Raw genomic sequence first — 16,437 nt, 5'->3', positions numbered from 1 at the left:
CCGATAAATAATGAATGGGGAATGGTAATCCAGCAGCACAGAGTATTTTAGGAGAGGGATGTGCCGATAAATAATGAATGGGGAATGGTAATCCAGCAGCACAGAGTATTTTACGAGAGGAGAATTCTGATTTTCTGGGTGGTGATAGACTAAGGGCGCTTTCACACTGGCCCTGCCACACAAAACGGGGTCCGGACGTATGCATCGAAGGGGCCATAGACTATAATGGGGCCGGCATTGAACGTGCGCTCCGCTGTGCATCATTTTCGAGCATGTACACCGACACACGGACACCCAGAAGTAGTCGAGTGCGTCTGAGTGTCCGCCCCAGGAGGCATACACACCCGAAAATGATGCACAGCAGAGCCATTTTGGACGTAATCCCTGACGGGGCCATTGAACGGCTGCCAGAACCCAATGTGTAAGCACTTAGAGCTACGTGCTAGAATAGGCACCTCAACACGGTCCAGTCGTGTTGGGTGGCTACCTGGTTGATCCTGCCAGTAGCATATGCTTGTCTCAAAGATTAAGCCATGCACGTGTAAGTACACACGGACGGTACAATGAAACTGCGAATGGCTCATTAGTCCTGCAGCAGCACAGAGGATTTCAGTAGAAGAGTGTGCTCCTCTTTTAGTTACATTCTACAAGAGCGAGGTCCTCCCGAGAAGCACACATTATTTCTGGAGAAATGCTCGCTTATGAAATGGATGTATGCTGGCTAACAGTTGTGCAGTGTGCTGAGAAAATAACAAAGTCCGGTATCTTTCAGCAGTGCAGAGTATTTCAGGAGGGTGGTGCTCACAGTGCTGGGAGTGTGTCCTACTCACCATACAGACTAGTTTGTGCTCCTGAGTTTTGCCGTCGTTGGTCATTTCTCCGTCCTCACCTCCGGCGATCCGTTCATCGATGTCTCCACTGACACGGACGACCTCTATGTGCAGCCGGCCGGAGATCTGTGCAGAGGACGGCAAAGCGAGTGGTCACGGGAGACACTGTGCACGTACTACGTGGTGTGTGCCGTGTACGGCCATAGACACAGAAGCACCAGCGTGCATCGACCTCACCTCTCCTTTTTGGTTGATGATGGGGACGGCATACTGCAGCTTCACATCATGGAAGAGGGACTCCAAAAATACATTGGCCACCCCGATGAGACTGTGATTCTCCTGCTCATCGTAGAAAGGGTCAGCGCGGCGGAAGTACGCCCGGGTCACCTGCAGAAAACAGGAAGGTGAAAAAAAGAGGAAAAGAAAGAAACAGAACAGTAAGAAAGGGAACACTGTGTACTTCGTCTGAAGATAAAGGTTCCAAGCCTGAGGCTGCACTACCGAGAGACGTAGATGACTAGCTGTCCCTGTGTAGCAAGTGTGAACATGTAATGTATTGGGTGTTGTGCTGCAGAACTTTTATTTTTGTGGCAGCACAACGCCTGCTTATAGGTTTTTATTTCACTGCACAGAGGGCGACGCGGCGTGCCGGACAGAGAGGGCGACGCGGCGTGCCGGACAGAGAGGGCGACGCGGCGTGCCGGACAGAGAGGGCGACGCGGCGTGCCGGACAGAGAGGGCGACGCGGCGTGCCGGACAGAGAGGGCGACGCGGCGTGCCGGACAGAGAGGGCGACGCGGCGTGCCGGACAGAGAGGGCGACGCGGCGTGCCGGACAGAGAGGGCGACGCGGCGTGCCGGACAGAGAGGGCGACGCGGCGTGCCGGACAGAGAGGGCGACGCGGCGTGCCGGACAGAGAGGGCGACGCGGCGTGCCGGACAGAGAGGGCGACGCGGCGTGCCGGACAGAGAGGGCGACGCGGCGTGCCGGACAGAGAGGGCGACGCGGCGTGCCGGACAGAGAGGGCGACGCGGCGTGCCGGACAGAGAGGGCGACGCGGCGTGCCGGACAGAGAGGGCGACGCGGCGTGCCGGACAGAGAGGGCGACGCGGCGTGCCGGACAGAGAGGGCGACGCGGCGTGCCGGACAGAGAGGGCGACGCGGCGTGCCGGACAGAGAGGGCGACGCGGCGTGCCGGACAGAGAGGGCGACGCGGCGTGCCGGACAGAGAGGGCGACGCGGCGTGCCGGACAGAGAGGGCGACGCGGCGTGCCGGACAGAGAGGGCGACGCGGCGTGCCGGACAGAGAGGGCGACGCGGCGTGCCGGACAGAGAGGGCGACGCGGCGTGCCGGACAGAGAGGGCGACGCGGCGTGCCGGACAGAGAGGGCGACGCGGCGTGCCGGACAGAGAGGGCGACGCGGCGTGCCGGACAGAGAGGGCGACGCGGCGTGCCGGACAGAGAGGGCGACGCGGCGTGCCGGACAGAGAGGGCGACGCGGCGTGCCGGACAGAGGGGGCGACGCGGCGTGCCGGACAGAGGGGGCGACGCGGCGTGCCGGACAGAGGGGGCGACGCGGCGTGCCGGACAGAGGGGGCGACGCGGCGTGCCGGACAGAGAGGGCGACGCGGCGTGCCGGACAGAGAGGGCGACGCGGCGTGCCGGACAGAGAGGGCGACGCGGCGTGCCGGACAGAGAGGGCGACGCGGCGTGCCGGACAGAGAGGGCGACGCGGCGTGCCGGACAGAGAGGGCGACGCGGCGTGCCGGACAGAGAGGGCGACGCGGCGTGCCGGACAGAGAGGGCGACGCGGCGTGCCGGACAGAGAGGGCGACGCGGCGTGCCGGACAGAGAGGGCGACGCGGCGTGCCGGACAGAGAGGGCGACGCGGCGTGCCGGACAGAGAGGGCGACGCGGCGTGCCGGACAGAGAGGGCGACGCGGCGTGCCGGACAGAGAGGGCGACGCGGCGTGCCGGACAGAGAGGGCGACGCGGCGTGCCGGACAGAGAGGGCGACGCGGCGTGCCGGACAGAGAGGGCGACGCGGCGTGCCGGACAGAGAGGGCGACGCGGCGTGCCGGACAGAGAGGGCGACGCGGCGTGCCGGACAGAGAGGGCGACGCGGCGTGCCGGACAGAGAGGGCGACGCGGCGTGCCGGACAGAGAGGGCGACGCGGCGTGCCGGACAGAGAGGGCGACGCGGCGTGCCGGACAGAGAGGGCGACGCGGCGTGCCGGACAGAGAGGGCGACGCGGCGTGCCGGACAGAGAGGGCGACGCGGCGTGCCGGACAGAGAGGGCGACGCGGCGTGCCGGACAGAGAGGGCGACGCGGCGTGCCGGACAGAGAGGGCGACGCGGCGTGCCGGACAGAGAGGGCGACGCGGCGTGCCGGACAGAGAGGGCGACGCGGCGTGCCGGACAGAGAGGGCGACGCGGCGTGCCGGACAGAGAGGGCGACGCGGCGTGCCGGACAGAGAGGGCGACGCGGCGTGCCGGACAGAGAGGGCGACGCGGCGTGCCGGACAGAGAGGGCGACGCGGCGTGCCGGACAGAGAGGGCGACGCGGCGTGCCGGACAGAGAGGGCGACGCGGCGTGCCGGACAGAGAGGGCGACGCGGCGTGCCGGACAGAGAGGGCGACGCGGCGTGCCGGACAGAGAGGGCGACGCGGCGTGCCGGACAGAGAGGGCGACGCGGCGTGCCGGACAGAGAGGGCGACGCGGCGTGCCGGACAGAGAGGGCGACGCGGCGTGCCGGACAGAGAGGGCGACGCGGCGTGCCGGACAGAGAGGGCGACGCGGCGTGCCGGACAGAGAGGGCGACGCGGCGTGCCGGACAGAGAGGGCGACGCGGCGTGCCGGACAGAGAGGGCGACGCGGCGTGCCGGACAGAGAGGGCGACGCGGCGTGCCGGACAGAGAGGGCGACGCGGCGTGCCGGACAGAGAGGGCGACGCGGCGTGCCGGACAGAGAGGGCGACGCGGCGTGCCGGACAGAGAGGGCGACGCGGCGTGCCGGACAGAGAGGGCGACGCGGCGTGCCGGACAGAGAGGGCGACGCGGCGTGCCGGACAGAGAGGGCGACGCGGCGTGCCGGACAGAGAGGGCGACGCGGCGTGCCGGACAGAGAGGGCGACGCGGCGTGCCGGACAGAGAGGGCGACGCGGCGTGCCGGACAGAGAGGGCGACGCGGCGTGCCGGACAGAGAGGGCGACGCGGCGTGCCGGACAGAGAGGGCGAAAAACTGACAAAGAGGGATGTGCTGCCTGCAGAGGAAGAAACTAGGGAAAAATAAACACTGAACTCAATGTTTTAACCTAGTGAAAACATCCTCAGTGCAAACCGTGGATTGAGCTAGAAAAATAACGAGGCAGACCTCAATCATGCCCTTAACTTCCCCTTCTTTCAAACAGTTTAGATGCTGCAGTCCCTAGTGAGTGTGGCATCTTTGGGATTACGTGGCCTAGATCGGAGTGGTTTCTTATTCAGGCCATTGCCGCAGACTTCACGCGAGCGGGGATTTGTGCTGTGAACGGACCATCTCTCATCTAACCGCATACATGGGGTGATCACTATTGACTGTGGCATCTTAGGCGATAAGCCTCCTGAATTAGATCTCTGATAGCCCCAAAGAAATGTAGACTTGTGGGATAACCCCTTTGGCAGACAGTATAAGGTCATCTGCCTCCTGCTCCCCACGACTGATGGCCCCTTTTCTTTTACCATTGCGGTTCAGTCCAAATATAACTGTAAAGGCAGCGAATATATGAAATCTTCCCCTGGCACTTACAGGACTGTCTTCTTCACACTCCTTCCACTCTTGGTAGAGGTCTCTTATGTCCACCAGACGGTTCTCCAGTTTCTCCAGGGACCAGATTTGCTTTCCTTTCCCTTTCCTCCTCACTTGGATGGCCGGTTCACTCATCACTTCACCACGCTGTAGGACAAACAGGAAGGGTTGAAGTGCTCGGATGTACAGACCTTGTTCTCAGGGTAGCAGACCTTTACCAAAACCCCACTCACCTAGGTCTATGGCTGCCAGCTCTACTACTTTCCATCGAAAGCCAGGAAAGAGGAGAAGAAGCTAGCTACTTCCTCTAAACGTTGACCTACACGTTCCTGCATTCTATCTAACCGCACCCCGCTCCAACCCCAAAAGTAAAGAAAAAACCTTACGATAATAAATACATAAGTATGTCTGAGTGACAGAGAATGCTAACCCTAAAGCGCTATAATGGTTGACCAAGATGGAGATCAGATAGCTACTTCCTGTCCCAAAATTATGGATGAACTTAAAGAAACCATTTCTTTTCAAGCCTATGCGAACCTATTCATTAAATTTAACTGTGCAATTTAAAGACTCCTTGCAAAAGAGGCTTAAAAAAAGGTTCTCCCGTTGTGTGTCTGCAGCTCCCATGCAGACGCATGTCTCCGTACATAGATTTCCTTCCATCTGTCCGCCACATCCTATAGATTCCTCGCCTACCTTTCTGTTGGCGTTCAGGCTTGACGCTGGGATCTGCAGGGTCACTTTGTACTCCGTCCTCTTGTCCATCTCATCGGCAATATAATTGGCCTCTCGGACGTACATGTTCGCTTTGGCGATCTGTTCCCGCAGCTTTGATAAGCTGTGATTTAGCATCACCTCCCTGATGGGGGGGCAGAAAAAAAAAAAGCTGAGCTCTGCTACATCTGTACAACCTGGAAACAGTCAGTTCATGCTAATTATGGCGACAGGACGCTATGTAACCTGGCAATGAAGTTAATGGGTTGGGACACGACCATAGCTGGTGCACCGGTGGCAGTGGCGTCCACTGTCACATTGGCACCTACTCGTCTCACCTGTCTTCTGTCCACTGCCTGATGCGCTGCTGAGCATTCGGTGACCCGAAGGAGAAGCGGTCAATGCTGCGATAATGCTGCTTCTCCGGGGACAGCCTCCTGCGCAGCTGCTCCAGCTCATGCTCGTACATCAGCCTCTGGCGCTCCAGCGCGCTGCGCTTCTCCTCTTCGTGCTGTTGCTCCATGGTTTGCAGCAGGGATTGCATGGGATCTGCAGGAGGTCAGTAAGGTTATTATCCTCCTATGAGCATATATTCAACATGGAGGGGAAAAAAAAGATGGCGTCTCTCTTGCAACAATGGATTGCAGATTTTGTTTATGAGCATACATTCAACATGGAGGGAAAAAAAATGGCGTCTCTCATGCAACAATAGATTGAATTTTTTTTTTTTTTTGAGTGTGATCCGTAAAGTTTGACCCCTTGCACCATCAAAATCATACTTATAGGTTAATGCTCAGAGAAGGGGCTGAGTGACAGACCCAGAGAGCACCCCGAGGGCTCAGGGGCCAAACCACCATTGATTGTGCACTGTTTATCAATTGGATGTCTCAAAAATCCTATAAATGGATTGTGAAGGGACGCTGTAAGGATGATGATGATGGCGCAATGGAGACATCCTAATCTATCAGTGACGGAAAAGGTGAACTTGGAGGGGATTTCTCCTGTCCCAGCATGGCTTCAACGCCAATCATAGCAAATCCCGATCTCCAGTGCTAGTGTCCCGCGAAGCAAACCTTAGTCTATGACTGTAGATGCCACATGGGGTGAAACATATAAACAGGAGGTCGGGATGTGCAGACCCTGGAGAAGAAGCTCTGCTGGGTCTGGAGAAACCCCCTCCAGGGGTGGGCGATAAATCTGCATTATTTACACCGATGTAATTAACACGTTGCGAACTGAACAAGCTGAAAAAATCAGCTGATTTACGGACTGAAAATGAAGTTGACATGTGTTGCTAAGATTTGCAGCATCTCCACAACTTTTCTAGGACTATATTTTCTGTTTTGAATCTTCTGAAAATCCGGACAGAGAATTCAGCAAATATCATGTCTGAGCATAACTAAAGCGCGAGACGCGGGACCAGAACTCTGCGCCTCCGTTCTCTCTATTCTCCGTCTTGCCTGATCATTGCTGGCCCCTCTGTTGGACTACGACATCGGGCTGGGGGCCACAAACATGGTATTTACCGTTGTTTCCCAGAGTTTTCATCATGACCTCCATCTGTGCGTACTCGTAGTTGAAGTTGACCTCGCTGGACACCTCGCTGGATGAATCCCCGTCGGCGTCCAGCTGCTCGAAGCTGCTGCTGTTCCGCATGCTGGCGTCCCGCTCCTCGTCCTCCCGCTCAGACGACTTCTTCTTCTTTGGTAAGCTTATCCTTCAAGACAAGATCAGAGAGAAAGAGGAGTCATCAGGTCATGCAATTAAAGGGGTTCTCCATAAAGGTCTCCCACCTTTGCTTCCTCGGCTCTGCACAAACCCCTAGAGGTTTGTGTATAATGACTGAGTAAATACCTGAGAAAGTGATTGTTTCCCCAGAGTATCCGGTCCCCGTGCTGCAGCTGGGTGGGATTGGTGACCACTGAGCCATTTACCAACGTCCTGCAATAAAAAACAAACAAAAAATATATAGTGGGTATTTACAGAATGTCGACCTTCGGTGCTCCCGCAGACTCTGATGATACAGTGTTGTACAGCTCCCTGCACTTACTATCCACAGTGAGCGATACAGCAGTACCTGTCACATACGGCGCCCCCATCAGCGGTAACGGCTAATGCTGAACGCTGCCACCAGGGTTGGGGTAGCCTCATCATCAGGGTACAATAAAAAGGAGCACTATAGAAGGCGTCATCCCTTCATTATAGAGAATGCAATGGTCTCTAAGTCAGGGATCAGAACCCTTCAGCACTACAACCCCCAACCTGCCCGGACAGCTGCCTGAAAGCCAGTCACTATCACGGAACACTGGGAGTAGTCGTTTCATGGCAGCTTTAGTGCTAGAAGATGCAGATCCCTGCTCTAAGCCTCGGTAGGAACTAAGCGGGCAGCGTGAGAGCGGGGCGCTGCTCCTTCTACCCCGGGCAGCTAGTGAGCGTGCAGCGTTAGAAACGGGGGCTGCACCCTCTGCCGCGGGCAGCTAGTGAGCGGGCAGCATGAGAGCCGGGCGCTGCTCCCTCTACCCTGGACAGCTAGTGAGTGGGAAGCACGAGAACCGGGCACTGCTCCCTCTACCCCGGGCAGCTAGTGAGCAGGCAGCGTGAGAACCGGGCGCTTCTACCTCTACACCGGGCAGCTAGTGAGCGGGCACAGCGAGAAACAGGAACCGCTCCCTCTGCCGCAGGCAGCTTGTGAGCGGGCAGCGTGAGAAGCGGGTGCTGCTCCCTCAACACCGGGCAGCTAGTGAGCGGGCAGCGTGAGAGCCGGGGGCTGCTCTCTCTACACCGGGCAGCTAGTGAGCGGGCAGCGTGAGAACAGGGCGCTGCTCCCTCTACACCGGGCAGCTAGTGAGCGGGCAGCATGAGAACCGGGCGCTGCTACCTCTACACCGGGCAGCTAGTGAGCGGGCAGCATGAGAACCGGGCGCTGCTACCTCTACACCGGGCAGCTAGTGAGCGGGCAGCGTGAGAGCCGGGGGCTGCTACCTCTACACCGGGCAGCTAGTGAGCGGGCAGAGAGAGAAACGGGGCTGCTCCCTCTGCCGCGAGCAGCTTGTGAGCGGGCAGCGTGAGAACCGGGCGCAGCTCCCTCTACACCGGGCAGCTAGTGAGCGGGCAGCGCGAGAACCGGGTGCTGCTCCCTCTACACCGGGCAGCTAGTGAGCGGGCAGAGAGAGAAACGGGGCTGCTCCCTCTGCCGCGAGCAGCTAGTGAGCGGGCAGCGTGAGAACCGGGCGCAGCTCCCTCTACACCGGGCAGCTAGTGAGCGGGCAGCGCGAGAACCGGGTGCTGCTCCCTCTACACCGGGCAGCTAGTGAGCGGGCAGCATGAGAGCCGGGCGCTGCTCCCTCTACCCCGGGCAGCTAGTGAGCGGGCAGCATGAGAGCCGGGCGCTGCTCCCTCTACCCCGGGCAGCTAGTGAGTGGGCAGCATGAGAGCCGGGCGCTGCTCCCTCTACCCCGGGCAGCTAGTGAGTGGGCAGCATGAGAGCCGGGCGCTGCTCCCTCTACCCCGGGCAGCTAGTGAGCGGGCAGCGTGAGAAACGGGGGCTGCTCCCTCTACACCAGGCAGCTAGTGAGCGGGCAGCATGAGAACCGGGCGCTGCTCCCTCTACCCCGGGCAGCTAGTGAGCGGGCAGAGTGCGAACCGGGCGCTTCTACCTCTACACCGGGCAGCTAGTGAGCGGGCAGCGTGAGAGCCGGGGGCTGCTACCTCTACACCGGGCAGCTAGTGAGCGGGCAGAGAGAGAAACGGGGCTGCTCCCTCTGCCGCGAGCAGCTTGTGAGCGGGCAGCGTGAGAACCGGGCGCAGCTCCCTCTACACCGGGCAGCTAGTGAGCGGGCAGCGCGAGAACCGGGTGCTGCTCCCTCTACACCGGGCAGCTAGTGAGCGGGCAGCATGAGAGCCGGGCGCTGCTCCCTCTACCCCGGGCAGCTAGTGAGCGGGCAGCATGAGAGCCGGGCGCTGCTCCCTCTACCCCGGGCAGCTAGTGAGTGGGCAGCATGAGAGCCGGGCGCTGCTCCCTCTACCCCGGGCAGCTAGTGAGTGGGCAGCATGAGAGCCGGGCGCTGCTCCCTCTACCCCGGGCAGCTAGTGAGCGGGCAGCGTGAGAAACGGGGGCTGCTCCCTCTACACCAGGCAGCTAGTGAGCGGGCAGCATGAGAACCGGGCGCTGCTCCCTCTACCCCGGGCAGCTAGTGAGCGGGCAGAGTGCGAACCGGGCGCTTCTACCTCTACACCGGGCAGCTAGTGAGCGGGCACAGCGAGAAACAGGCACCGCTCCCTCTGCCACAGGCAGCTTGTGAGCAGGCAGCGTGAGAAGCGGGTGCTGCTCCCTCAACACCGGGCAGCTAGTAAGCTGGCACCGTGAGAGCCGGGGGCTGCTCTCTCTACACCGGGCAGCTAGTGAGCGGGCAGAGCGAGAAACGGGCACTGCTCCCTCTGCCGTGGGCAGCTAGTGAGCGGGCAGCATGAGAACCGGGTGCTGTTTTCTCTACCCACTTTCCCAGAAAAAGTTTGCACCAAGTACAAGTAGAGGAGGCTTGAAGCTCTGAAGCCTGCAAAATTATAGTGCATGCAACTCAGGATCAGTAATGTAATGTATGTACACAGTGACTGCACCAGTAGAATAGTGAGCGCAGCTCTGGGGTATAATACAGGATGTAACTCAGGATCAGTAATGTAATGTATGTACACAGTGACTGCACCAGCAGAATAGTGAGCGCAGCTCTGGGGTATAATACAGGATGTAACTCAGGATCAGTAATGTAATGTATGTACACAGTGACTGCACCAGTAGAATAGTGAGCGCAGCTCTGGGGTATAATACAGGATGTAACTCAGGATCAGTAATGTAATGTATGTACACAGTGACTGCACCAGCAGAATAGTGAGTGCAGCTCTGGAGTATAATACAGGATGTAACTCAGGATCAGTAATGTAATGTATGTACACAGTGACTGCACCAGCAGAATAGTGAGTGCAGCTCTGGAGTATAATACAGGATGTAACTCCGGATCAGTAATGTAATGTATGTACACAGTGACTGCACCAGCAGAATAGTGAGTGCAGCTCTGGGGTATAATACAGGATATAACTCAGGATCAGTAATGTAATGTATGTACACAGTGACTGCACCAGCAGAATAGTGAGTGCAGCTCTGGAGTATAATACAGGATGTAACTCAGGATCAGTAATGTAATGTATGTACACAGTGACTGCACCAGCAGAATAGTGAGTGCAGCTCTGGGGTATAATACAGGATATAACTCAGGATCAGTAATGTAATGTATGTACACAGTGACTGCACCAGCAGAATAGTGAGTGCAGCTCTGGAGTATAATACAGGATGTAACTCAGGATCAGTAATGTAATGTATGTACACAGTGACTGCACCAGCAGAATAGTGAGTGCAGCTCTGGAGTATAATACAGGATGTAACTCAGGATCAGTAATGTAATGTATGTACACAGTGACTGCACCAGCAGAATAGTGAGTGCAGCTCTGGGGTATAATAGAGGATGTAACTCAGGATCAGTAATGTAATGTATGTACACTGTGACTGCACCAGCAGAATAGTGAGTGCAGCTCTGGAGTATAATATAGGATGTAATTCAGGATCAGTAATGTAATGTATGTACACTGTGACTGCACCAGCAGAATAGTGAGTGCAGCTCTGGGGTATAATACAGGATGTAACTCAGGATCAGTAATGTATGTACACAGTGACTGCACCAGCAGAATAGTGAGTGCAGCTCTGGGGTATAATACAGGATGTAACTTAGGATCAGTAATGTAATGTATGTACACAGTGACTGCACCTGCAGAATAGTGAGTGCAGCTCTGGGGTATAATACAGGATGTAACTCAGGATCAGTAATGTAATGTACGTACACAGTGACTGCACCAGCAGAATAGTGAGTGCAGCTCTGGGGTATAATAGAGGATGTAACTCAGGATCAGTAATGTAATGTATGTACACAGTGACTGCACCAGCAGAATAGTGAGTGCAGCTCTGGGGTATAATAGAGGATGTAACTCAGGATCAGTAATGTATGTACTCAGTGACTGCACCAGCAGAATAGTGAGTGCAGCTCTGGGGTATAATACAGGATGTAACTCAGGATCAGTAATGTAATGTATGTACACAGTGACTGCACCAGCAGAATAGTGAGTGCTGCTCTGGAGTATAATACAGGATGTAACTCTGGATCAGTAATGTATGCACATAGTGACTCCACAAGCACAATGAGTGCAGCTCTGGAGTATGATACTGATTAGCTCAATGGAGAAAAGTAAAAATGTATAAGGCATTTTTATAAAGGACTGTTTTTCTAGTGCTCAGCCCTTTACCATCTGTCCAGTGCCTCCCTGAGATAAATAAGGTGTTGCTGTGCACCAATTCTTAGTGACGGATTTATTGACAATGGAGAGTATTATTGCCCCATTTACCGTCATAATTTTAACCCACATAATACCAACAGTCTGAAAATAATAGCACCACAAAAAGCCTATATAACCCCACTATATATGACAAAGGTAAAGCCAATAACAGACCACACCATACCGCCATATAGCGCCAAGACAATGTGCTAAGAGAGCCCACACCCTGCTGCAGTGAAAATACCACCACACAATACATTATGGTGGGTCGTCGGATCCGTTTTACCACCTTCTGAAGAAAAAAAAAAAGCCATCCTGACAGCACGTGAAGAAAGAATAGTGTGAGGACGCACCCTGAGGATATTAGGATATCCTATAGCAGACATTTGGGATTAGCGCTGATCCCCCCTTAGAGATGACTGTTAGGGAGGTCTGTACAAGATCCTGACCATGGCTCTCCTGAGCTGCCCCTTCCTCTAGAATTCTCTTCCTTCCCTTTTATTAATTTTTATCGTTTTCGGTGCCCATTTACAGTCGCCACTAAAAATGAGAAATCAACATAAGTGGCGCCATAGGAAGCTGAAAGCGGTCACATTTGTTCTTTAATGTGGGGGAGTGCTGGATGCAGCAGATGCCCCGTCCTCGCCTCCACTCTGGCCCTTACGTGCGCCCACTCCTCCTTAGATCTGCAGCTGAGCACAGACGCCATCAGAGCGGGCCTTGTTTGGAGGGACGTGCGCTGGCTTGTCACGACTCGGGATGACTTTTATTTCCACAGTCGCCAGGTATGTAGAGAATGCGGCACAGAGAAAGGACGCATTATATGATGGAGCCGGATACGCGGCGGCGGCAACATATCAACTCTCCAGCCATTCAAGTACGAGTGAAAAGTTCAACTAGAAAGGACAGTAACGTAAACGTACAGATAATACCGCACAGTAGTGCCAACATCACACCGCAGGTGCTGTACACCTACCGACATCCCCACCAGGGTCTTACCTGCCACCAGCACCAGCCACTGCTCCACCTGTTCCCAGCACAGGAGCCTTTATGACAACAAGGTGCAGACGGCTACCAGGTAATGAGGGAGCACAGGCTGCTACGTCTCCGCTCCTGTGTCACCTGACTCCCACCGGGGGCCCCCTACTGGTCAGACCCCTACCGGCCGGGGAACCTTGGAATTTCAAAATACAATCTATAGCACCATCTACTGGTCAAACGGATGAAGTGCGACAAAAAGGGGGAAAAAAAGGCAATGTAACTGGGTCCCCAGAATATCCGTTCTTACAATCCCTTCGCTTTGCTCCACTCACCCATAGTGACCAATATGGCCATTTCTAAACCTAGACCAGTACGGTAAAGTCATTGTGACGCCCTCAAAGAGTAATTTGCCTATTTTTATATTTATACATCCACCTGAAGCCTGTACAGCTGCGGATCTAGGCTGATCTGCCGCTCAGGACTGTAGGAAAGCTGTGTGACATAACCCTCCAAGAAGCTACGATGGCAATCACATTGGTAACTTTCCAGAAAAAAAATGGCGCATGCGCTGGTATCCTGAATGATCGCATATACAGTCACCTTAAAGAAGCCCTCCTCCTCCTCCCATGAAAGTTTGTATCCTCTTAATATATATTGCACTCATCACATTATACGGCACGGTGTACTTACAATTGCTCATTTTTGCTTTCTACCCAGATAATTCTCTTTTCCATTAGGTCTATGATATCACGTGATTAAAAACTGATGAGCTGAATCCTTCTAGGCTCTGTGTAGAAAATATTTAGAATTGAGAGTCCTCAGTGGTTGATACCTTTGATACTGAGGACTCTCAATTATAAATATTTTCTATCTACTGGGTAGCACGGTACCAAGATATATATCTTTCCTGTAGGTTCTGTGTAGAAACAGGAGGTCAATTTTCCCTGCGTGACTCATCAGTCACTGCAAAATTCCCTGGTGGGGGGGGAGGAATGGAGCAGCCGGGTCAGGAGTTGAAGATGGGAAAGATTTCTGCAGGGACAAGACACTTCCTGTTTCTACATGGAGCAGATTAAAGAGAACAATAAGCTGGGTAGAAAGGCAAAATGAGCAATTGTAAATACATAGTGCTGTATAATATGACAAGTGCAATATAGTAAGAGGATGGAAGGAGGAGGATGGAAGGAGGAGGAGGAGTGCTTCTTTAAAGGTCCCAACACACATGAGGCTAAAGTCACCCGAATCCCAGCGATATTAGCCGGAGGTCGACGTCAATGAACTGACATGTCGGAATTCCAATGGACGCTCTTTTTGCACATGTGCAATTGGTTGCAATGGAGGATGCTGATGGAGGCTTGTCGTCATATGCTCTACCATCTGCAGCCATTTTTTGCATGGGGGAGGGGCACAAGGACTGGCGAGGTACGGACCCACGGTCACAATTAAAAAATGGTGCAAAACGTCTAAAAATGTTTCTTCTATCATGTTCCCAAACACCGACGCTGCACACAGAAGTATAAATGTAGGAACCGGGAGACGGATCTTCGGGGCAGATCCTCGCTGACTTCTCTCCACCCAGTTCTGCTTGATCAACAGGTTCCCTTTAAGTCTCAATTTCACATGATGTGCAGAGATACATTATGACAATTAAAGGGATTTCCGGGGGAAATTTCTAGCGTTTCAGGGCTTTACCTGGCGTTTTTCATCGGCGTTAATATGACTTGTCCGTCCGTGGAAATGTCTATGATGCAGTGTGCGGGCAGGATTCCCATGCCGCACAGCTGGATGTCCTGCGAGTCGTCGGATCCTATGAGCGTATGATCCTGCGGGGGAGACAAAACGGAAAAAAATTATGATAATGCGCTCACACATCTGAGAGCGCAGTCTGCTCCCCTTACAATAACTGATTGCTGTCAATGAATGGAAATATTCTACTTCACAAGCAGTGTTGGAGAAGACGGGGTTTGGGCCTCCAGAAGTCAGAGACCTGTTTGCTTGCTCCTCACTACGGCTGGTAGGTAGCCCATGATACTAGAGGAGGCTCCAGCCCAGGCACTTGGGAGGACTCACATGGACCAGGGGAGACCAGTGGTGTATTTCCAAGTACATCCCCTCCCCGCACATTATTCTATCCCAGATAAGACCAGCGCTGCTCGCAGGGCCGGGCCCGATCCCACTTTCCAGGAGGGTTTGATTACTAAGCAGATAGAAAACAACAGACGCCGACACTCTGCCCCGATCCGAGTGTCCCTGACGCAGCACATCCCACCGGCGATCACAGGATAAGGAGACGTTTTCTGCTGGGACTGCAGTTATTTGCATGAGGGAGATGGAACCTGAAGAGTTTACGAGGGTCTATGTATGCGACAAAGTCACTTTGGAAAAAAGTAGGAAAGTACAAACCAACTACAAAAGTGACAAAACTTAATGACATAGCATTCATCTATATATACGTTTGTATGTGTATACTTTACTATATATATATATATATATATATATATATATATATATATATATATATATATATATATATATATATATATATATATATATATATATGTACACACATACACACACTACAGTTCCAAACTCTAGGGTCACTTAGAATTTTCCTTATTTTTGAAAGAAAACACAGTTTTTTCCAATGAGGCTAACATTAAATGATTCAGAGATACACTCTATACATTGTTAATGTGGTAAATGACTATTCTAGCTGCAAACGTCTGGTTTGTAATGCAATATCTTCATAGGTGTATAGATGCCCATTTCCAACAACCATCACTCCAGTGTTCTTATGGTACTTTGTGTTTGCTAACTGTGTAAGAAGGCTAATGGATGGTTAGAATACCCTTGAAACCCCTTGTGCAAGTATGTTAGCACAGCTGAAAACAGTTTGGCTGATTAGAGAACCTATAAACCTGACCTTCCTTTTAGCTAGTTGAGAATCTGGAGCATTACACTTGTTGGTTCCATTAAACTCTCAAAATGGACAGAAAAATAGAACTTTCATATGAAACTCGACAGTCTATTCTTGTTCTTAGAAATGAAGGCTATCCCATGTGAGAAATTACCAAGAAACTGAAGATATCCTACAATGGTGTGTACTACTCCCTTCAGAGGAGAGCACAAACAGGCTCTAACCAGAGAAGATAGATAAGTGGGAGGCCGCGCTGCACAACTGAGCAACAAGACAAGTACATTAGAGTCTGTACTGTGAGAAATCGAAGCCTCACAGGTCCTCACTGGCAGCTTCATTAAATAGTACACTCAAAACGCCAGTGTCAACGTCTAGAGTGGAGAGGCGACTCCGGGATGCTGGCCTTCAGGGCAGAGTGGCAAAGAAAAAGCCATATCTGAGACTGGCTAGTAAAAGGAAAAGATTAATATGGGCAAAAGAACACGGACATTGGACAGAGGAAGATTGGAAAAAAGTGTTATGGACGGACGAATCCAGGTCTGAGGTGTTTGGATCACACAGAAGAACATTTGTGAGAAGCAGAACAACTGAAAAGATGCTGGAAGAGAGTCTGACGCCATCTGTCAAGCATGGTGGAGGTAATGTGATGGTCTGGGGCTGCTTTGGTGCTGGTAAAGTGGTAGATTTGTACAAGGTAAAAGGGATATTGAATAAGGAAGGCTATCACTCCATTTTGCAATGTCATGCCATACCCTGTGGACAGCGCTTGGTTGGAGCCAATTTCATCCTACAACAGGACAATGACCCAAAGCCACCACCAAATTATGC

General features: G+C 53.8%; 1 protein-coding gene across 2 annotated transcripts in view; it reads right to left on the bottom strand.

Moving 5' to 3' along the window:
* Positions 1-16,437, bottom strand: part of KIF13B (kinesin family member 13B) — a 158,273-nt gene that overhangs the window by 70,664 nt on the left and 71,172 nt on the right. For both annotated transcript variants that reach the window (XM_077291730.1, XM_077291729.1), the window contains exons 14-21: positions 14,385-14,515; positions 7,188-7,274; positions 6,860-7,050; positions 5,672-5,882; positions 5,316-5,478; positions 4,620-4,766; positions 1,068-1,217; positions 831-956 (exon numbers count right to left, since the gene is read on the bottom strand). In XM_077291730.1, coding sequence (XP_077147845.1) covers positions 831-956; positions 1,068-1,217; positions 4,620-4,766; positions 5,316-5,478; positions 5,672-5,882; positions 6,860-7,050; positions 7,188-7,274; positions 14,385-14,515 — 1,206 coding nt within the window. The remainder of the gene's footprint in view (positions 1-830; positions 957-1,067; positions 1,218-4,619; positions 4,767-5,315; positions 5,479-5,671; positions 5,883-6,859; positions 7,051-7,187; positions 7,275-14,384; positions 14,516-16,437) is intronic.

This window comes from Ranitomeya variabilis, chromosome 2 (assembly GCF_051348905.1).
Source record: "Ranitomeya variabilis isolate aRanVar5 chromosome 2, aRanVar5.hap1, whole genome shotgun sequence".
NCBI lineage: Eukaryota > Metazoa > Chordata > Amphibia > Anura > Dendrobatidae > Ranitomeya > Ranitomeya variabilis.
The sequence above is the reverse complement of the archived record's forward strand: the minus strand, read 5'-3'. Positions and strand labels throughout refer to the sequence as shown.